Source organism: Podarcis filfolensis (assembly GCF_964270895.1).
Source record: "Podarcis filfolensis genome assembly, chromosome: 1".
Taxonomy (NCBI): domain Eukaryota; kingdom Metazoa; phylum Chordata; class Lepidosauria; order Squamata; family Lacertidae; genus Podarcis; species Podarcis filfolensis.
In genome coordinates, this window is record NC_139604.1 from 105,328,762 (window position 1) to 105,352,494 (window position 23,733).

The 23,733-nt window shown below is 42.5% G+C and overlaps 1 protein-coding gene across 1 annotated transcript in view; it reads right to left on the minus strand.

The window, feature by feature from the left end:
* Window positions 1-23,733, minus strand: part of LTBP2 (latent transforming growth factor beta binding protein 2) — a 133,732-nt gene that overhangs the window by 89,194 nt on the left and 20,805 nt on the right. Inside the window, exon 3 of the mRNA XM_083609362.1 lies at window positions 16,518-16,761. Coding sequence (XP_083465488.1) covers window positions 16,518-16,761 — 244 coding nt within the window. The remainder of the gene's footprint in view (window positions 1-16,517; window positions 16,762-23,733) is intronic.

Here is a 23,733-nt window from a genome sequence, read left to right on the forward strand (position 1 = left end):
GTCATTTTACGAAGCATAAAACATCATAGGGATAATGAGAATTACATCCTGAGCCTCTCCTAGAATCAAAGCAAGATCAGCACAGCCGAAGAAAGGAAATATTTTCATTAACTTTATCAGGATCTCAAAAGCTTCCTAGCCAAAGTAACTTTCCAGTGGTTAACATTATCCAGAAGCTCACACACAGGCCAAAGTTATATTGAGAAACGACTGTCCTGGCCTACAAAGCACAAACTGTTCTTGGAATATCTCCTCCAGCTGTTTGTTTTTACTTTATACACTGAACACAAATATCCATTTTCCTTATTCTTCTAACCCTTTCATTCTTTCCTAGAGTTCATTGTACCACCCAACACTGCCCTCCGAAAGGAATCAGGATGAACTTGTCTGTAAGACTCAGACACTGTGTAGGCAGCAACAAAATGATGGCATCCCATCTAGTGAACTCATCCTTTCCAAGGTCACCCAACACCTCATCATCATAGTATCTCTGCCACGCCCTCCATTCTACTTCCCCATTACTCCACCAGTGCCTTGAAACTAGTTCATATGTTTCTAATAAAACAAGCTAATGCCAAAGGTGGAGGCCACAGAACTGTGAGCAAGACTCTTTGGAAACCTCGCTTACAACAAGTGACTGGAGGTCTTGTTACATCTGCTCCCTATCATTAGCCCCTGAAAGTGCTGCTGTGTGCTGTCCACTGTGCACAGGAAATAATACAAAATGTGATGGATTTCATACAGTCCTGCAAAAATCCTTACAAGTAAAATGGTATGCTTTGGTAACAAGTCTGAACAGAGTTTTTAAGTAGACTTATGAGAGGTCATGGGTGGGGTGGGGTGGGGTGGGGTGGGATGCAATGAAGAGCTGAATTCACCTGCTAGGTTTCAAGAATCAAGGGGCCATAATTTAACACTAAAGAGTATGCTCTGTCTGCAAAAGGTTCCAGATCTAATCTTTGGCATCTTCAACTAAAAGGATAAAATGGAACAGGACTAAGGAGAAATTTGCTTGAGACCCTGGAGAACCACTCATAAGTGAACAGTGTTGGGTTATATGGCTGAACAATCTGGTACTTTTTACTTGCATGGTTTTAATTGGTTCTTATGATAACCATGGGACATATTTTGGCAGTCAATACATTCTTATTTCTCAAGGTTACTGCTTCAGCTGCTGCTCATGCATGCACATTTCAGCCCCTTCCATTCTTAGAGGCCATTAAATACCAAAGAAAATAATTTTAGCAAACTTAAAAAAGATTTTTTTTAAAAAAAAATCAGGATTGTGTTTAAAAGAAGGCTGAAATATGCAAAGTCTGAAAGCAATAGATGACCTGTGTTGACAAACATTTCTGCACAACTATCCATTCAGAGTAGACTAGATGCTGCAAGGAAAACTTGGTTTCTCAAAGAAAGTGATATAAGAAATTGAAATTAGGGGTTGCTGGAATGATTTAAAACAGGGATGCAGAAAGGGGAGGTATGGGGAAGTCGCTGAAAGAAGGTTTAAGGAAAGAAAGGTCAAGAAATTATACGTGTTTATATGTTTGTTTGTTTATGTATTGTGTTGTATTGTCTTTTAATATGTGTTGAAAAACCAATAAAAAAATTATATAAAAAAAAGGAAAACTTGGTTTCTCATGTTTCTGTCCTGGGGCCAGGGGTGTACTTGCAATGATGGATTGGCAGGTGGAAGCGAGAGGGACTCCCCGGGAAATGCCCCCCCAAGCCATTTTTCATTGCTTCCCCCTAGCTAGGTTCTGAAAGTATTGTTGTGAGTTTTAAGGGGGAGGTAGGCTGAATGCCTGGGCTTCTTTCTAATTCTTGGAATAGCCATGATAGCTTTCTGGTGAGGAGATAGCCTAGGTGATGGGCCATTAAAGAGAACAAAGGAAGGGGCTCTGTGTGAGATGGTAAATGGGCAGGGCCTCTTCCTCAATTTGTAGGCAGTTAGAAGAACAAGGGTAGAGTTGAGCGATGTGAGCTAGAAGCAAAAAGAAAAGTGAGAGGCTAAGAAGCCAGAGAGTCTGAGTGATGTTTGATTTCTGTTTGAATCCAAGGCTGCGGCTATGGAGAAAGCAAGGCCCTCTTCAAGTGTAATGCTGGGAACTTCTCCACTCTAGGCTCAGGTTGTGTATGTGTGTAAATTAACCATATATCATTCCAAAGGAAGCACAAACCTTCCATAAGTGCTTGAAACCTCTGGAACAGGGATAGACAACCTAAGGCCCGGGGGCCGGATGCGGCTCAATCACCTTCTCAATCCAGCCCACGGACAGTCCAGGAATCAGCGTGTTTTTACATGAGTAGAACGTGTCCTTTTATTTAAAATGCATATCTGGGTTATTTGTGGGGCATAGGAATTTATTTATTTATTTATTTATTTATTTATTCAAAATATATTCCGGCCCCCCACAAGGTCTGAGGGACAGTGGACCGGCCCCCTGCTGAAAAAGTTTGCTGACCCCTGCTCTGGAATCTTACACTACTTGGAAACTAGGGTAGCGTGCAACAGTATATTGAAAGTAATCCCAGTAGGGGCACCTGGGGAACATTTGCAGTGGAGAATGTTAGAGTTCTGTTAAAACAAAAGGAGTTTACAGCAGGAGCTTATTGATTATTTTACTGAAAAATTATGAATTACTGGGATACCCTTACAGCTGTTTAGGGTTCCTTCCCTTTTCAATGAACATAACTGCTGAAGAAAAGGAGTTCCCAGTGTCTAATTCCCATATGTCTATACCCATGAAGATACCAGTTATTTGAGACTTGACTCAACAGGCCACCATCCTCCAGCTACTGTACTGAGCATTCATTCTATTTTGGTTGCAGGGATGTTAGACAACACCACATCAAGTTAATGCTATCCCACACTTTCCCTTTCCTTATCTCAAAGAGTCCAGTTTTGGGGGGAGGAGAGGGTGTGCTCCACAACCTGAATTTGCTGGCATGTAATTGGATCCCACCCAAAAACAGTGACAGTCTTGAAGTGCCCTCTGCCCTAGATAAAATTGAAACATGGATATACTGGGCACATCACAAATGGAGCCCTACTGGACAGAATCCAGAAGGGACCTACAATCTTCCATATTTTCTTATTGGTTTCCTCTCTTTAAAATGGAGCATTTTAGAGCCAGTTATTTGTCTAAACTCTTGCTTGTTCCATTAAGATCTGCCTTTATTGAGATGCATTTCCAGGCAATGTCCTCAGCCATGCTGGATGGGCATAATAACAAGATTTCATACACAGATAATCTGCATATGTGAACAACTGCAAGAAGACTTTTTTATTATTTGCTACATTGCCCATTATACTCAGAATCTAGGAGACACTTTCTAAATCCTGTTTGTTCAAGAAAGCAGTCTCTCCTTGCTTGGGAGGGTTTTGTGGCTGCTGAGTGACTCAAATGCCTCAGTGACTCATAAAGTGACCCTTTTTGTGCTGGCAGCAAGAAAGACTATGAAAAAGGAATAGCAGTAAATTTTTAAGGAATGTTTGGAGGTATAATTTGGAATATGCTGTATAAGGTTGTGGTGGCTCCCCAATTCTCTCATTGCATGGTTCTGTTGGTTTAAGCAGAGAATTCGTTATATTTTTTTATTGATTGTCTTTGTATGGTTTTGTCATGGTCTTCGACTAGCACAATAAACTTATTTAACTTGAGCAAAGGAGCATGTTACTGAGCAACAGGAAAACCCTAACAAATTACTAAAATTAATGGCCGTAAGTTGACCATATCCTATTGATTTCAATGAGTCTACTCTGAGTATAGCTTAATCAGTCATCAGAGGGTACACTAGTAGGTGCTGAAATGTTATTAAGTTGCCACCTCATGCTTTCCACAAAGTCTTCCACAACTTATTACCTCAGCTTTTCAAGGAACTGTTGACCATCCAAGTCAAAGGCTACAAGGAATTGCTTCTTCGCAAATGTACACAATTAAAGTGCTGGCAATTCTATTCCGATATCGTTGGTCTAATGGGTGTGTGAGCAGCTTCCAAACAAAGAACTAAATCATGGTCATCTCCCGATAACCAGCCCATTTTGTTTCAACTTAAAATTCCCTTTTCAGTTTCTGTCCCATCCATCTACCTTCCCTATTGGCCAGCAGCCCTCCTTGTTTAAAGCCATTTAAACCATAAGTCAGTGATTCACTTCCTTCTCTTATGTAATTTTCCACTGAATCACTAGAGAAGAATGGACACCACACAGACAACCAAGCCTACAGGGACAAAAATAAGTAGCCAGGCTTGGAAAGTCCCAAACTAGCCACAACCTAGAAGCTTTCCCTCTTCAATCTATTAAGTGGTCATGAAATGTCTAGGCAGAATGTGGATGGGTCATTCTTTGTGTCAAAGTGCAGGTGCTTTCAATAGCAGCACTGGGGTTTCTCAAATCGCACAGCTCACAAACAATGTGAAATACAAGGTAGCTGTTAAGATTTAATTTGGAACGTGGGACAATGTAGAAAACGGCTTATCTCTCCACATTGTACAAGAGAATTTGTCTCACTTCGCTACAATCAGAGAGGGCAAGCCAGTAACCACAACACACAAGACTACAAGGCTTCCGAACAGAAAAGGCCTCTTAACACATCAACTCCTCTGCTACACAAACCCAATGTTCCCCCTTCCCTTCTCACTTGCAATAATACTAGCTGGGAACTGTTTCTAGTGCACCAGACACTTCTCTCATCACTCTCCCTCTCAGACAGGAGTGGGATAGCCAAAAATACCTACTTTCCTTGGTAGCTGACCTCTTTTATAAATAATATTTGTTTGACTTTGGAAAGGCATCTAATTTCATGTTGTAATGATGATATCCAGTGCTATAAGTTAATAAATACTTCCATTCAACCATCAAAAGTAATATGGAAATCAACGGCAATGTCCTGAAATTATTCAGACCTTTTCTCTAGAATTGTCAACTGTGCCGGCCTGAGTATCATACAAATCCCTTTAAAAACTTCCATAGCAGCAAAAAAAAGAAAAGAAAAAACACAGCTCTTCCGCCTCCCATCCACTCTTTCATGGACGTTCCAGCCCATCCTCCTCCTCTGCCTGCCATAGAGCAAAACTAACATTCTACTTACTAGAGTCTCTTAAAGCGATTAACTCCAAAAAGAATTTATTAGGTGAAATGGATGAAGCAACATAATTCAAAGCAGCGGTACTCCATAACTAATTCCCAGCTTTGTTCCTTAAACATATGGATGGGTTTGTCTCTGAGTTTTTATATTCCTTCTCAAATTAAACAAAAGGAAGATAGAAGGGAAAAGTGCTTCAAAGAAAACACCACTGCCTGCCCGCAAAGTATCTGCCATCAGATTATTGTCTTTCTTGTAGATTTGTTTCTCTAAGGCTTTGCTGTGGTTACTGCTATGACTATATGGAGCAGAAAGTAGTTAATACTGGAAGATCCCAAATTAAGCATTCTGCACACAGCACTCTGTTGTGACTAAGCATGTGATAGCATCCAACTTTATTCACATACAGCAGGGATGTCGTCCTCTGAATGTTGTTGGACTCTAATCCCTTCCAGGTAGCATGGCCAATGGTCACAGGTGATGGGATTTGCAGTCCAACCACATCTAGAAGGCCACAGGTTCCCCAACTCATGCAGGCTTGGACATCAAGATCCATGCATTCACAATCAACTAGATCCACCTCAGAATGGAAAAATGTGGGGGGAAACCACCACTTTGTAGAAAATTCAACAAGAGAAAATGCAACCTCATATTGTAGCAGTATTCTAGAACCATTCTTCACATTACACAGAATAAAATAGCAGAATTCTAATCTCAGCTGCGCCACTTAACACTGTGGGAGACCATATTACCACATTAACATTTTCCAGTCTTCACTGATGTAGTAAACTAGCACACCAGGGAGAGGGTTATACTAAACTTTTCATATGATCATCTACAACTTGCAGGGAAACAAAAACAGATCTGCAGTGCTAGAATTCTGGATCGTACCACTTCAGTCTACCATCTCATCCTGCATAATGAAGAAAATGGCTCTGACTCAAAATGTCAGTGGACACTGTGAAATATAGATGATGGCATTTTCATGGAAGCTGGATTTTCATCCATGGAATTTGCTTCTACAAAAATAGAAATGAGCACAGAATTAAAAGCAGATATCATCTGCATGATTTAGCTTTCTGCCAGTAATTCCCTCCGTGCTTAATACATTCAGCACACTTAATGTACAAACATCTAAGCAAAGAAATGTCTAATAAAACTAATTTAGGTTTTGTTGTAGGCTTTAAAAAAAGGGATAAGAGATAGGGATGGTTTCCTGTATTTTTATCTACTTGGGAGGTGCCAAATAACTTAGCGTTTAGCAACTAGCTATACAAATTTCATCAGTATCTAGAGCTCTTTCAAATGTACTCCACAGGGAGGATTGGGTCCCCAGCAACAGCACCGCACAAAACACACACCCAAGAGCCACCAGTTGCCCTGCGCTTTGCTGAGATCTTTAGTCTTTGCACAGATTAGCAGTTTAAAAATCATCAAGGTGGCTTTTCACCATTGTGTTTCAAGTCCATTTCCACATTGCTGTACACCGCAATAAGGGAGCAAAAAATGTCATCACCTGGTGTGCTTTATGTGTTTGGTTTCCCCACACCAACAACCCTCCTGAACGCTTCTTCACGAAGCTGTCATCTGCACATGTGTAATGGCTGTCTCAAATGTACACACCTCAGCTTAACTCTGTAGTGAATGTGGCTTACGTTTTCAGATTGGATGGAAGCTGGTTTGAGGGAAAACCCATCAAACAACAGTATTTCTCAAGAAGATGGGTATGAACTGTGGCTCAGCTTCAAACATCAGCAGTGGGAGCACATTGAAGCCAGAGTAAATGGTAATCAAACCATGCCTATATGATTTTTGTTGTTATGCTAACTGGATGGCTGTGGAACTAATGGACCAAAGTGTTGACTCCTCAGAGGGCAGGCAGGCAGCTGCCAAAGTATGTAAGGAACACCTGTAAGTACGGATGAAAGAGAAATTCAGTTCAGTACAGACTAAAAGTCAAATCTATCAAACCTGCACTTTCCCAAACAATATGTAAACCGTATCTGAAATTTCTGATGCAGTTCTCCAATCAATGTTTGGTTGCCCTTCTCTTCCAGCTGTTTAAAAGAGTCAGATTTTCTTTAGTTGTAAAAAAAAGATGGACGAGATACTGGGAAAACATTGGAAGATCACGAATGGTTGATGATGTCAGTTGGACGCACACACCCCACATGTGTGTGAATGAGGCAGTATGGAAGCAGTGCTCTGAGCCAGTACCTGAACAACTGAAGTATATTCAGTGAAATATATTAATTTGTCTTTCGCCTGTAGGCTCTGGATACAGAAAATATGTTTTTAATATGCACGCATAATGCAGCCAAAGATGGTGCAAAACCATATATACTGTCTACAGATTACATGCTGATCTTTCAGAGAATTCACCCAATAAAGAGGCTGGCAAATGATATCTCAAGTCAGTGCTGGCTACCTGTATGCCTAAGAAGCTTAGATTGGCAAAGTATTTTCAGCTAGGCTACAGATGTTGAGATTTTGAATAGCACAACACCAGGGGCTCAACTACATTAGTAAAGAAAAACTAGTTTATATGTGTTATAACACTGTGACAGCATATGGCGCTATGGAGTCCCACCTTTCACCAACGTGATTTCCCATAATAAAGTTTACAGCCCGTTTTCCTGAAATGCTGTTTGGATGTGTCTAGATCCAGCCCAGGTCCCTGTAGTTGCATTTTCAACATAGCAGCAAACTACAGTTTGATTTCATTCAGGTCCAACCTTCATACAGGAGGCCCAAAGCTTATGTGGTGGTTACGTTCTAGTGGTCTGTACACAAAGGCAAAATCGTGTAAAGTCAGGAAGGCACACACACACACCCCAGAACCGCCCCACACCCGCGTGACAATCCCTACCTGTCCAAAGCTGCACATCAAACAAGGAAAACCTTGGGAGTCTCCATAGGGCCTTCCGGAGCCCTCATGCAACCTTCCCACAAGCTGGTAAACAAGGTGGAGGGCTGAAAAAGCTCTTTCTGTGCTAGGTTTTCCTGCAACTGAAATAGATTTTAAGCCCTCTGCATTGCTTACCATGTTCTGGGAAAGTCATGTGAGGGCCCTGGGACACTCCCACAACCTTCCCAGAGCCCCATAAGCAAGGCAGAGGGCTTTAAAACTTAAAAAAATAAAATAAAATAAAACTATTTCCATGGCAGAAAAGAGTTATGTAACCACCAAACACATATCTTTACTTGCCAGGCAAAACCATTCCTCTCAGGCTTTTGACTAATTAAACAATATCTGGCCTTTTAAACGGGGATGGGGGTATTGTTTGTTATGATGCTATGTATTTTCATGTTTTTATATTGCAAACCACACTGTGATCCTCAGATGAAGGATGGTATGGAAATACTACTACTACTACTACTACTAATAATAATAATAATAATACAAAACCCAGCACAAAGTCCTCTACCTTGCTTTGTGGGCTCTGGAGACTCTTGTGAAATCTCACATGGCCCCTTCTTATTGTTTCCCCCACTCTCTTACCCTTTATTTATTTATTTATTTTTCAACAAAGTACGCAAGTTTCGATCATGTAAGTACATAAGTTTTGGGCCTACTGCAGTGTGCCAAAACTGAAACACAACTAGAGCCAGTGTGGTGTAGTGGTTAAGAGCGGTAGTCTCGCAATCCAGGGAACCAGGTTCGCGTCTCCGCTCTTCCACATGCAGCTGCTGGGTGACCTTGGGCCAGTCACACTTCTTTGAAGTCTCTCAGCCCCACTCACCTCACAGAGTGTTTGTTGGGGAGGAAGGGAAAGGAGAATGTTAGCCGCTTTGAGACTCCTGAAGGGGAGTGAAAGGCGGGATATCAAACTCTTCCTTTTCTTTTATTCATTCATACATACGTATATAGCTAGTCAGAAAAGCAACACACTTTCCTCTTTTAACAATAGAAAGAGCACAAGGGAGGCTTCCCTGCATAACAAAATAACAAAACAAAACAGAAAACAGATTTTGATCCTTGGCATAACCGGGAAGGAACTTTTTTGCATGTGAAAGACAAGAACACTGGAAATTCTCCAGAGAATCTGAAACATTCTATGAAGTTAGAGCAACTGCAAGCATGCTAATTTAAAATGACAATCACCAGGGGAGAATTTCTTAAAGTGGGGGTGGCCTTTGGATATGTTCTACTCTAATTAGGTTTCCCTTTATTTCCTCTAATGTGCTATTGACCCCTTTCCTGCTTTGTGAACCCATTAGGGCTGTTCTGCTAAGTTACATTGTGTTCTCTCCACAAACCTTTGGCATTGCAAGAATACAGGGAATAAGCCTCCTGGTGCTTCTGCCCAACTACATCCTCCCAGTTGCTCATTAGCAAAGGGATTAGAGACAATGTCTGAGCCAGTATCTCATCTCTGTCCTTGTTCACTTTATAGGCCATTTTTACAGGGGAGTCTGAAAAGCATTTTTGAGCCCCTTGCTGTATTCACATAGCATGGTCACTCCAGAGAATGCATAAGATTTTAATACCAGGAACCAAATTCAGCAGGCAATCCTCTGAAGAAGAAGAAGAAGAAGAAGAAGAGTTTGGATTTGATACCCCACTTTATCACTACCCAAAGGAGTCTCAAAGCGGCTAACATTCTCCTTTCCCTTCCTCCCCCACAACAAACACTCTGTGAGGTGAGTGGGGCTGAGAGACTTCAGAGAAGTGTGACTAGCCCAAGGTCACCCAGCAGCTGCATGTGGAGGAGCGGAGACACGAACCCGGTTCACCAGATTACGAGACTATCGCTCTTAACCACTACACCACACTGGCTCTCTGGTGCCCTTTTTAACTTTGAAGGAGGAGGTGAAGTAGTGTTGATCTCTTTCTCAGGGCTTAAAGGCCATGGCTGGGTCAGGAACATTTGGGGGGGAAGCAGACCTGCCCATGGCAGTGGCCTCAGTGACGGATGGAGAAGGATGGAAGAAGAACTCTCTCCACTCTCATCACTTCAGCCTCCATCTTCAGTGCTTAGTAGCAGGGTGGGGCAAGGTCAGGATCGCTTCTTCGCTTGGGAAATTACTTCCATTCTTCTATCTTCTTTCCCTGCCCTTTGCTTCCAATAAAATAAGACTGATAATGTAGACATGTGCAACAGCAAAATCCATTTCTTTTAAAATGTATGAGTATGGTTTATTATGGATAGCATTTTCTTTTATATATTGTGCAATGGAACAGTAGCTGGGCAACCAGTTTAACCAGTGCTATTGATTCTTACCTAAGAAGACTCTTATCATACCATTCACAACAGTCTTCCTTCAGAGGTTGTTCGACTACATCTCCCATAATCCCTGAACAGTGCCCATGTTGGCTAGGGATTATGGGGAACGAGGTCCTAAAACATCAGCATTGGGGTAGGCTGAACAGACTGATTGACAGCAGTCATTCTATTAGAAACAATTGTCGCATATTACGTTGAAAAAATCACTGTGTAAGATAACGTTTGGCTGCAAACAAAGCTGTGACCTTGAATTTGGTTGCCCCAGAAATCATATGGCTGCTCCAAAATAAGCATTTTCAAGGCTGAAACATGGATTTGATATATACTCTCTCATACCATATATAAGCTGTATCTGCATCCTACTAGGCACACACTTTCTAACGTTTGTGTTTAAGGAAAGGTATAAAATATCAGTTTGTCTTACTGACACAAAATCTGTTCCTTCTCCCCCAGGAGATGATTTGTGAAGCACATACAAATCCCTCTCCCCAGTTAGTAAACTGTTCAAAAAGAATTATGTTTAAGAATAGTATCCAGAACAACTCCTTCAAAATGTAGTACTGATGCTGCACACACTGTGATTTAGAAATAGTATTTTCATGCAGGAACAAAAGACATTAACACTTTTCTTGGAGAGTTCTTGTATTTTAAGTTTCCAGAAGTGCTTGCCAAAGGTATTTGAAACTCTGTCAAAAGATGGGCTGAGAGTTAGGAGTTTCTCATTGTTCTAAGTAGAACTGCTATTTATATAATTTAACTCTGACTGGCATTAGGATTTTTTTTGCTTATTTTAGAAAAAGGAAAGGAAAAAGGAAAAACAACAACAGAGAGTATCATATGATATCCACACTCTGATGGTTTTAAGGACCAAAGAACTTCTTGGCTGCTGTATCAAAATTGTGTTTTGCTGAAATAAGAGACTAGAAAGTGGAGAATGAACACTATTCGATATCAGAAAAAAACATGCATGGGCATAATCATGTTGACTGACCAGTTGCTTTTGGGGAAAACTTTAGTGTGCACCAATGCAAATTTGGTTTCCATTCATATCGGTATTCGCAGTAAGCTCCAAAACCAAGGAAATCTCTTTTGATTGTCAAGACTATTAGTTATTTGGTGTGAAATCTTCATGAGCATATGAAGGGCTCGTTTTAGTGTTGTTGTTTTTGTTTTTGTTGTTGTTGTTTAAAACCTAAAGCTTAAGATAATGTAATAATGATAAACAACTACAGACACTGCCACTTTCCATTTACAGGGCACCAGGTTACATTTACAGTAGAGAGGCAATGCAAATGTTCATAGCAGCAGCAAATCATGTATATATTGGGTTATTAAAACTAGCTAGCAAAGGCTTTTAAAAGCAAGACACTGTGTGAAAATGAAGTTAATCTATCAGCTGCAAGGCACTGTGTGAAAATGAAGTTAATCTATCAGCTGCAGCATATGGTTGGGTCCTAACTTTCTCAAAAATGCCCAAGAGAAAGTTGGCTGCCATCTCTCCTTGGCATTTGCAAGGGTTTCTATTCTCCAGCTGGTGCCAGTTATCAACAGAAGCACAGTTAAGGGTTCATCGCATTGATCAGAACAGACAAACCTGGTAGCACCAGTGCAAGATTTTGGGAGTGCCAATTACATGGACTGATGAGTGAAGTTTCTCTCTTAAACATGTGAGCTGCTTAAGCTAACAGCTGAAGTTTTCCAACAAAGCAGAGAGACAGCAAATGGGCGCTCGCTGCTTCTTAGATGCCAGGATGTTTTGTTGAAAACCTCTCTGGAACAGATGGAGAAGATCTTTCCAGAGGCCACAATAGGACCAATAACTCAGCATAAAGATGAAAGCAAAAGCTTCTGGAACATCTTAGAGAGATACACTTGGGAAGCCTCGTCATTTGTTGATATATCACATTTGAAGGAAGAAAAAGTACTTTTTTTGCGGAGACCTACAGTGAAGGCCACCAGTGTAGCACCTTGTTTAAGGTCTCACCTCAATCCTGGCCAGTTAAGGCAGTAAGTGGTTAGGAAAGCAAGCCTAAACTTACTTCACTCTCCCTTGGGAACAGAGGGTATTTCAAAGTTTGGATAGCTTGAGAGGCAGCCTAAGACTATACTGTGTCTCTTTGAAATGTTCTCCAAAACCACAGAGGCCAAATTCATTTCCACCATTATTTAACAGGATAGATGGCTGTGGTAAAGACCACCCCTGTGTGTGTGTGTGTGTGTGTGTGTGTTAGGCGCAAACCAAAGCAAAATAAAGCTGTAAACCTTGAATGAGTCCCCTGATACTAGTAAGCAATTAAAACAATTTAAAAATAGTCCACACATTCATGAAAGGTACTTTCCTGCTTCCAGGGTTCTTGGGGGGGGGCGATGTGCTTTAAATGTATGGTGTGTACAAAGCTTCAGTGTATAGGAGAGCATGGGCACAATCAACATGATCAGCAGCACCCAGAACCTGACAAGGCCAACACCCTCGCAGGAGGCCCACTGCCAACACTTGGAGCCTCCTGACCAGTTCATTCTTCTTGCTCTCGCTGCCTGTTCACCTGCCCTTTCTAAGCAAGTAAGCAGAACTGAGAGAAGCAAGGCTAAAATACAGTTACCTCCACACACGGTGCCCCCCCCTCTCTCTGTAGGAAGTGGCGCCAACTAGATTTTTGGCGTCCGAAAGCCAAAACGTACAACCACATAAGCGTTCGACAACCGAGGTTCCACTGTAGCTCCAGTTAGAACCAGAAGGTGAGGTAATGGTTATGGTGTTAAACGAGAACTGAGGAGACGCAGGTTCAAATCCCCAGTCATCTATGAAGCTCACTGGACAACTTTGGGCCACTCACAATTTCAAACCTACCTCACAGGGCTGTTATAATGAATAAATGGGTTAGAGGGGAGAACCACATATGCCAGCCTAAGCTTCTTGGATGGGCAAGAAATTTTTTAAATTGTGTCTCCATAATCTACGTTCCAATAGGCAGCAAACAGTGTCTTCTTACATCCATGCTGAAGTCCCTAAAATAAATTCAGGGCTTCTACAGCCTGGGGAAACACCAGCTACTTCAAATGTATATAAAATCATAAATACAAACAAAAAAGAAAACATAATCAATGTTATGAAATGTAGCAGCAGTACATAGTTTCTATTTTCTACATAAATAGAGAGCAGATAATGCAGAAAAATAAAAGCAGCAAAACACATCATGAAAGCCAAATTTTTGCAGTTGGGTGGAAGAAGAAGTATAGTTGAATACCAGCCTAAATTAAAACCAGTGACTTGATAAAATAGTCAAATTTCACTTTGTATTTCAAATTGTAAGCAGAACCACAACCAACAACATCAACAACAAAACAACTTTTCTAAATATCTGGGCATGTGTATTTTGTCCGTATAGTTAAAGCTATGGTTTTCCCAGTAGTGATGTATGGAAGTGAGAGCTGGACCATCAAGAAGGCTGATCGCCGAAGAATTGATGCTTTTGAATTATGGTGCTGGAGGAGACTCTTGAGAGTTCCATGGACTGCAAGAAGATCAAATGTATCCATTCTTAAGGAAATCAGCCCTGAGTGCTCACTGGAAGGACAGATCGTGAAGTTGAGGCTCCAATACTTTGGCCACCTCATGAGAAGAGAAGACTCTCTGGAAAAGACCCTGATGTTGGGAAAGATGGAGGGCACAAGGAGAAGGGGACGACAGAGGACAAGATGGTTGGACAGTGTTCTCGAAGCTACAAACATGGGCCTGACCAAACTGCGGGAGGCGGTGGAAGACAGGAGTGCTTGGCGTGCTCTGGTCCATGGGGTCATGAAGAGTCGGACACGACTAAACGACTAAACAACAACAACAACATTTTAATGAAATCAGCTACCCAAAAAAATCACCCACGAAACATTTTAAAATGAAAAGTATAATGCTGTGAGGAATTGATTGCAGCTTTACGTCGTAAATTGGTCAAAAATTTTATTTCCATTTTTTATGAAAGCTGCATTGAGGAAAAAATAATGTGTCAAATGCTAACATTAAGGTGACAGGGGTGTGCATGGGTAATAGGATATTTTGAGCCTTTCATATTGAAATTCAAAAATAAAAATCCCCTTGTTAGTGGAGTTGTATTTCCTTGGGACAGAGCCAGCAAGTCTTAAGCAGTGAAGAGCAGCTGGGGCAGCCCCAAATCCCAAGGCTCACTAACTAATCACTGTGTCTGGCTGCCTGCGCAGAGTATTCAATATTTGAATGTATGTTCTTTCTCTCCATCTAGCTGCCTAAGAATTAATGTCAGTCATACTGAGATATATGAGTGCCTTTATGCCCTGCCATCCCAGATTTGTGAGGCAAATTCATCACACGGAGAAAGAGCTGGTGTGAAAATGGGATCCCATTTGTTGAAGGGTGGGTACTTGTGTGTGTGTGTGTGTGTGTGTGTGTGTTTGTATGTATATGTATATGTATATGTATATGTATATGTATATGTATATGTATATGTATATGTATATGAAAAGCCTGAAAGCATTCCTGTTCCACATCAGGAAGTTCACAGTCTGTGGTTTCACAAGTTTTACTCAGTGGCTCAGATTCCACCAGTCATTAAAGACTCAGGATGCAATCCTGCACATAGGCTATTTAAATACCACTGACTTCTATGTAATGGGATTTAAGCAATCGGACTGGAAAGGATGGCAGCCATTAATTGTGGAGGGAAAAGAAAACCATCTAAAGCTGCCAAAGGTTTTGGGCATTGAGGAGGAGTCACTCAACATATTTGTGCACTTTTCTTCACAAAGAGCCGCAAACCTGTTTATGCTTCTTTTTTCAGAATAACAGCCAACAACAACATCTGTATTGTCACTAGCTTCTGCCTTAAGCTGCTGGATTTATGTGTTCCACTATGCCAGGGGTCAGCAACCTAAGGCCCATGGGCCAGAAGCGACCCACAGAGGTCGTTTGAGTGGCCCATGAACCACCCCCGAACTGAGTTGCCCGCTCACGCGCTGCGCTAAACCGGCACAGCGTGTTGTGGGGACTCGCTTCCGCGGCACTGAAAATCCGGCCCATGGAGGGATCTCTGTGGGACTGATCTGGCCCAGGCAAGATAAACCTTGCTAAACCCTGCACTATACAATCATGGGCCATGCAGCAGAACTGCAGGATTGCAAGGCCCATGGCCTAGCAGAGTACAGCAAAAGCCATTCATGAATATGACAGTGATGTATAATAAGGTGCCTGATTATATGACTCTAGATACTTAAAAGAATCAGGGCACAGGTCCACAAACTGTATATATAAATGATAATTTATATATACATGTGCAAATTTAGTTATCTGAACAAATTACAGTGGTTGGTGATTGTGGTCTCACCAGTACTGTAATGGGCATGTACAGCAATGTCTTAAGAAAATTAAATAAAGGAGAAAGGGCCAGTGATCTGGGGCCTAACACAAAAGACCCTGGGCCCAGGCTGCCTTTCTCTTCCAAGTGATCCTGGGCAAAGGGGTGAAAGGAAAGATCTGCGTAAATTCAGGAAGAACCCTAGGATATAAATTATTTAAGCCAGGAATGGAAGACGGACAACTGCTATTCCATGCTCTCCAATGGCTATATAGGCACATTTGCTCACTGGCAGAGGAAAGGGGGTGCGGTGGTGCGGTCCACCCCAGGTGTCATCCCTGGGGGGTGGCATCGCCGCCCCGCCCCCCCTGGGATGCTCGCTCCACCCCTGGGTGCACAGAGCAGCTAGCATATGCCTCTGCATTTGCTATGGAGAAACCTCTAAGCACAATATCCCTTTTGACTTTATGTGCATCTTCACTGTCTCTTCTGCCCTTCCACATCTGCTCTTAAATAGAATAAACCAAGGCCATGAAAACAAACCATGGCCTGTCACCATTATGCTTGTGGGATTCAATTGCATACTGGCAAAGTCAGGTTGCACAATTAAAGTGGATTTGATGTTTTTGTGCAACAGGCCCGCTCTCCTTCTCACTCCTCCAAATCAAACTTTTAGTGGTAAGGAAAGGGACATAAACGCGCTGGAAAGTATGGGATAAGCACTGCTTGGTTTGACGCATCTTCCCTGCAAACTTTGTGCAAATGAAATCAGGATGTATGTGAAATAAACAGGTCATCTGAAAGTGACTCATATCTTTAGCCTCTTCCACACTTCTTACCTTTAATTTACAAGGGGAGCAGTAGCTCTGGTGCATAAAACTTACCCAGTTGGTAGCTTCTGAGTGGTAGGTATCTGTCGTCCTCTTAGTGGGTTTTCTCTCTCTGCATTGCCTATTCTTTTGAGAGGGGAGCGTCCCGGGGGCTGGAAGGCAGCCACAGGGCCAGGAGGATGATACTCTTGTTCTGGAACCACCTCTTCACATCGAGAGCCTCTGAAGCCTGAACGGCAAATACAAAGCTGGGGGCGGCTGCAGGATCCTTTGTTCTGGCATGGGGGGTCACATACAGCTGAGGTGACAAAGAAGAGAATGAGCAGATGGAGGCAATCCTAGCTTGCAATAAACTATGTGTTCCCCAGAAGAACCTCTTACCCTGTCTCACTGCACCCATGGAGATAGGTAACAGACTTTCTCTTTCAGGGTGAACCTGGCTGGTTCCTGCCTTTTCAATATAAAGATAAATATAAAGGTAAAGGTACCCCTGACCATTAGGTCCAGTCACGGACGACTCTGGGGTTGCGGCTTTACTGGCCGAGGGTTTGTCCGCAGACAGCTTCCGGGTCATGTGGCCAGCATGACTAAGCCGCTTCTGGCGAACCAGAGCAGTGCACGGAAATGCCGTTTACCTTCCCGCCAGAGTGGTACCTATTTATCTACTTGCACTTTGTTGTGCTTTTGAACTGCTAGGTGGCAGAAGCTGGGACCGAACAATGGGAGCTCACCCCATCACAGGGATTCAAACCACCGACCTTCTATTCAGCAAGCCCTAGGTTCTGTGGTTTAGACCACAGTGCCACCTGTGTATAAATATACACATGCTAACAAATCAAATGCTGGCTCAATCTCATCCCTTTCCCCATACTTTCAGGTAGACTTTCCAACTTTTAATTTTTTCAAATTGCCAAATATAAGTTTGTCATTTAAATATCATTTGTTGTATTATTATTCTTTTGAAGGATAATCACATCAGTAAAATTGTATCAGGGATGACAGAATTATGAAGGTGTGTTTGTAACAACACCAATTGATGTGATAACATCAACCAATTGGTACTGTGCACAGCTGACTGGTACTGCAAATCCACAAAGCTATTTTTTTTCTAAGTTTAACCCTGTAAAGAAAATTGTTTGAACCAAATGTGGTGAGTGACCCCAGATACAAGGTTATCAGATTTATTTCAATGAATCCGGGGACACTTTTCAACTTCAATGGATTTTGTATGGGGACTGTTTTGTAAATCTGGGGACTGTCCCTGGAAAACGGGGACGTCTGGTAACCTTACACCAGAATGGAATGAGTGGCTCAAATAATATATATGTAGACACAGTCACCAAATGCTTCATAATGCTAGCAAAGCTCTGCTTGACTTTTAGTGACTCTCAAGTAAGAGCTTATATTGCTTCTTGGTTAAATTGTTTCCACAAATGTAGCATCTGAATCGGCAACACTTTGCAGCACCTTAACTGTGTCCACAATCAATTTGTCAGTCTTTAAAGGTGCCACAAGTTGTTAAAACTACTTCCCTATTCAGGAGGCCATGAATATCCCTGTTGACAAGCAAGGGAGTAGCAGTGGATCGCAAGACTTGCAAACTTGCAAAGGCAGAGATTAAGCAATAACCAGGGCCCACCAGATGTTGTTGGAGCCCAATTCCTACCATTCCCAGTAGTCCAACAACATCTGGATGGCAAAAGGTTACACACTAGTGTCCTAGGTGGGGATGCTGTGGCTCCTAGGCACACTCTGCAACCCCCCCAAGGCACTGCTGCAGACCAACAAGCTACAAGTCCACCTGACACTCCTCCACCACTGATCCAGGACACCTGCGAGGCTGCTTTTAAGCAGAGAACAATTAGCTGGGCTCCCCTCTTTTAAAAAAGCTGACTTTTGTGCTGTTTCCTGACTGGATTATAAAACAAAATTGGCTCCTGATAGTTTAAGAAGCACGGGGCCCCCAGTGTGTAATAATTAGCGGTGCACTGCTTTCCCTCCTCAGAATTTACTGCTGAAGCTGATGTACTGTAATTAGTAGCATACATAGACCGTGGGTGGATTTGGGTGCAAAGTTAATGAACTGTGGCTTCCAATAATTGCTGAAGAATTTGAGTGTGGTGACTTCCGAATTAGCTGGTGGAAGGAGCACAAGAATCCCCCTCATTGGGAAGGACAGCTTAGAAACCCCACCCCCAAAGTATATGGGAAGAAACAAAATATTTGATCATATATACACAGGCAACACCTGTGTTTGTTTGATTTTTACCTATCAGATTTTCCACAGAAAGGGGAAACTGGATTAAATTGGGAGCAATACAAGCTGGCGTTTTGATGCCAATTACACTGTGTGGGCACTGAGATTAACTTGCATGCATGAGGATCCCACAATAAACACACATGCAGAAACTGGAAGCTGCAATCAGGCTTTCCTGTCCACAGGTGGATAAAGAAGGTATGAAAAAGTGTTGAGGGAACAATTAAAACACCGCTGCATACAAAAAAGGGGAGCTTCCAAGCGTAATGATTTTATGGAGACACAGTTCCTGGTTTTTCAATTCTTCTTTGGTGATCACTCATAGCCAAATAAGATTGTCTTCTGTTATGTACTGAGCTGAATAGGATTCAGAATGCAGCAGTCTGATTGGTCCTAGAACAATAGGATCCAGAATGCAGCAGTCTGATTGGTCCGCGGGAGCCACCCAATCCAGCTCCAGGTGGAAGTGAATCCACAACCTGATTGGCCTACAGGAGAATCCCAGAATTGTATTGTGTAAATAATGTATATAAAGCAGACATTTTGGGGGAACTGGCATTCCTCACTACTATGAGCTGAATAAAGAGCATGAAATCCACACTCGACTCCGAGTATATTTCATCTTCCATGAATGCAGTCTTAACAGTGTGTCTGTAAGTGGCTGTGGAAGTCAATTCTGGTTTTTCAATACAGTGGTACCTCAGGTTAAGTACTTAATTCGTTCCAGAGGTCTGTACTTAACCTGAAACTGTTCTTAACCTGAAGCACCACTTTAGCTAATGGGGCCTCCAGCTGCTGGAGCACAATTTCTGTTCTCATCCTGAAGCAAAGTTCTTAACCTGAAGCACTATTTCTGGGTTAGCAGAGTCTGTAACCTGAAGCGTATGTAACCTGAGGTACCACTGTATGTAAATAGGGGACAGAAAACCTCTAGCCACCAGCAAACCAGCAGACATCCTGGAAGGACATACTAAAATTGGTGGTTGTGATAGGAGCATCCCGCCATATCCTGAGGTAACTTTTACTACGTGAAGCAGGAACTTTTCTGTTTATTGTTTGTTGGTTTTAATTTCTTTGTTACTGTTGGCTCATGTCATTTTCTAAATAGGAATGCATCTCAAAAAAAATCAATAAAATATTATTTTTAATAAAATAAATATCTGCCTGAAATATACTTTGGTGTATTTAATGTGTGTTAGTGTCATGAAATGAGCTTAGCAGAAGTTAGGGCACATACCATGTATCTTTTTAAGCTAGAGCCCATAGCTCTGACTAACACTCAAATGTTGCTATATGTATATGCATGTTGACCCTCCGGAAACAGGCAAATAGTTCTTGGTCATTGTATTTCAGTTCCCACATTACAAATAATTCATAAAAAGACCAAAGAATTCTACCTCTGATGTGGTATTCATACACACACACAAACATGAGAACGGAAATGAGAGATCCAGCAAGCACTGGAAAACCCCGGCAGTGTGAGAGAGAAAGAAATGTAGAGCAGAACATAGAAATTAAATTAGAACATGGAATGCAGTTTTTGAGGCACATATTCAATTTTGGGGCTAAACTCTTTCCCTTGTCTTAATGCCAAGTCCTTCAAAACCTGAACTATTGTTTCAGGCCTGAAATACAAAATTCGCTTGGATTGCGGCTTCATTCAAAGACTCTCAGGTTGTCCCTAGATCCAAGCAACAACTTTAGCTAAACTAAAGTGAGCCTTCTGTGACTGGGATTCACAAAGCCATTTGAAGCGGTTGGATATTCAGCTCATATTGAAAGGAATAAGATTTAGACATCCTTCTCCCTTGTGTAGCTGCAGAGATTCCGGTCACTGTGCTGCCTGCAACCTAAATGGCCTATGAAGAAAAGTGGGAGGGGTGTGCTGCTAGGGGAACGAAAGAGTATTTACACTCATAAATTATTAGCCTCTTGCTTGAAAGAGAGAGAGAATATCTTGACCTTAAGGCCCAGCTGAAATTTACCATCCCCTGTCAGGAGAGGTTTTTTTAAAAAATAAGAAAAGGTCTTTTGACACGACCCTTTTAATTAATCCACACAAACAGCCTACCACTTGAAAAGTCACCAGGAGTCCCGATGGCCAAGAGCCCAGGTCTGAAAAAAGCATTTCTTTCGTTCCCAGAAAAACCTTTAATGAGAGAAAGATGCTGCCATTCCTGGCCTGGCGGGATGTTTTCAGACACTGTCTGGCAGCTCAGCATGCTCTCTACTGTTCAGCTTCTGAGACAGTGAGTCAATCCTTGGCCCCGTATTCCAGAGCACAGAGTTAGTCAGCTTCTCAGGAGTAATCGCATTAACAACTGTAGAACCTGGCCTACAGTAAACATGCTGAGACAGCCTGATCGCCACTGAACATATTGGAAGTTCCTGGTACCCGTTTTCCAGCGTACCGCCATCAGTATACTTAGGGTTGCATTCAAATAGTGTTGAGTAAGTAGTTCCACCAGTGAAAGGATTTCAGTTTGCACTACCAAACTTTCCCCTCTCTCCTCCTCCTCCTGTGCACCCCTAAATTTGTTTTAGGGCTTTCCCCCAACCCTCTGGAACAGATTTGGAGAAAGTGCTGGGCATGGAGGGGGGTAAGGTAAAGGGACCCCTGACCATTAGGTCCAGTCGTGACCAACTCTGGGGTTGCGGCGTTCATCTCGCTTTATTGGCTGAGGGAGCCGGCATACAGCTTCCGGGTCATGTGGCCAGCATGACTAAGCCGCTTCTGGTGAACCAGAGCAGCGCACGGAAACGCCGTTTACCTTCCCGCTGGAGCGGTACCTATTTATCTACTTGCACTTTGACGTGCTTTCGAACTGCTAGGTTGGCAGGAGCAGGGACCGAGCAACGGGAGCTCACCCCGTCACAGGGATTCAAACCGTCGACCTTCTGATCGGCAAGTCCTAGGCTCTGTGGTTTAACCCACAGCGCCACCCGCGTCCCTCATGGAGGGGAGTACTATATGTAAATAAAGCAATTATATATTGAGATACTCTAAGTCTTCAGTGCTCTCACCCAAAGAAAACTAAACCTGGTAGCACTGCCCCTAAACCTTCTGACCATTTGAGGGTGTGCAATAGTTGTGGCTATTTTTCATGCCTCAAAATAACTAAAGATAGAAGTACTGCTGAGGAACAATCACATGTTCTGGAACATCCTAGGCCAGTTATCACCCAGTCGCAAACCTTCCATTCTCGAGCAAGGTGATTGAGTGGGTGGTTGCTGAACAACTCCAGGCATGTCTGGATGATGCAAACTATTTGGACCCCTTCCAGTTGGGATTCAGCCCCCATCATGGGACTGAAACGGCCTTTGTCGTGCTGGTAAATGATCTCTAGTGGGCTAGGGACAGAGGTGAAAGCTGTTTCTTTGTTGGTTCCCTCACTGCGAGAAGTGAAATTACAGGGAACCAGGCAGAGGGCCTTTTCAGTAGTCGCACCCACTCTATAGAATATCCTCCCAGCAGGTGTCAAAGAGTTAAGACATCTGAAGGCAGCCCTATTTCAGGAAGCTTTTAATGTTTGATGTCCCTCTGTATTTTTGCTGGAAGCCATCCAGAGTGGCTGGGGTATTATTATTACTCAAGGGCAATTGTCCTTCTTAACTGAACACCTGATGATCACCACCTGGTGAGGGGAAAACACTGTGTAGTGATTCTGATACCATTTCTCATTTCTAGTTAGCTTGCAGAGAAAATATCACACCTTATGCGAGTCCCAGCTATGAGGAACTATGGTTCAAAGTTTGCACAGTGCAATTCTAGCCATGTTTACTCACAAGTAAGTCCTATTTAATTCATTGGGGCTTACTCCCAGATTAGTAATATTAGGATTGCAATCTAAGGCTTGCTCCTGAGTTCCGCTTTCTATCACTGGCTGACATTAAATACCAAAGTTGGTTCTAATAATGTATTAGATGCCCAGTGATTTTTAAACATATATCTAGCTGAGGAATATACTGTTTTAACATTTTCCTTTTCCTTCCCTTGAACAGTGGGACTTTCTGAGCAGTCTTTGTCAAGGTCAGTTCACTTGGAACAACAGCATGCTGAAGACTCAAGGTGTTTTCGTAATAACTTATTTATTTACAAACATACAGATTAAGTAAGCGGCGCTAGATTCACAAAAATCCAGCCCTCTCTCCACAAAACCATCTCCCTTCCATCCCATACCTCTTAGGACAGGGGGTAGCCAATGTGGCGCCCTCTAGATCTTGCTAAATCAGAACAATAATCCTTGACTGTTGCCAATGCTGGGACTGATGGGAGTTGTAGTCTCAACTTCATCTAGAGGGCACATTGGCTATCCCTGTTTTAGCGACTCTGTCAGAACCAAACCACCACTTCTTGCCCCTGTTCCTCACACTCAGTCCAGACAACTCAACACCACCATGTTCAGACTTGTCTACAGCAAGAACCTACAAGACAGTTCAGTGGTTGGCTACAGCACCTTGGAAAGCTCCAAATGTGCAACTACCGTATTTTTCGCTCTATAAGACCAGACCACAAGACGCACCTAGTTTTTGGAGGAGGAAAACAAGAAAAAAAAATATTCTGAATCCCAGAAGCCAGAACAACAAGAGGGATCGCTGCGCAGCGAAAGCAGCAATCCCTATTGCTGTTCTTGTTTCTGTGATAGCTGTGCAGCGTGCATTCGCTCCATAAGATGCACACACATTTCCCCTTACTTTTTAGGAGGGAAAAAGTGAGTCTTATAGAGCAAAAAATACAGTAACTGCAACAAAGGGCTCATCCAGACTTGCTTTTGTGCTGCGCTTTCCAGACACAGGTCTGCACTTTAAAGCTCCGTGCCTGGGGGTTGCTTTTTGTCCCAACACTTTCTCCACATTTTACCACTGAATCAAAGCAAATGGCAATCTGCAGAAAACCCAGTTGCTGTTTTCTCTAGTTCAGCAGTAAAGCGTCAGGACAAAAAACAACTATCGGTCACAGAGGTTTAAAGCCTTGTCCTGTGCCTAGAAACATGGTGCAAAAGAAGTCTGGAT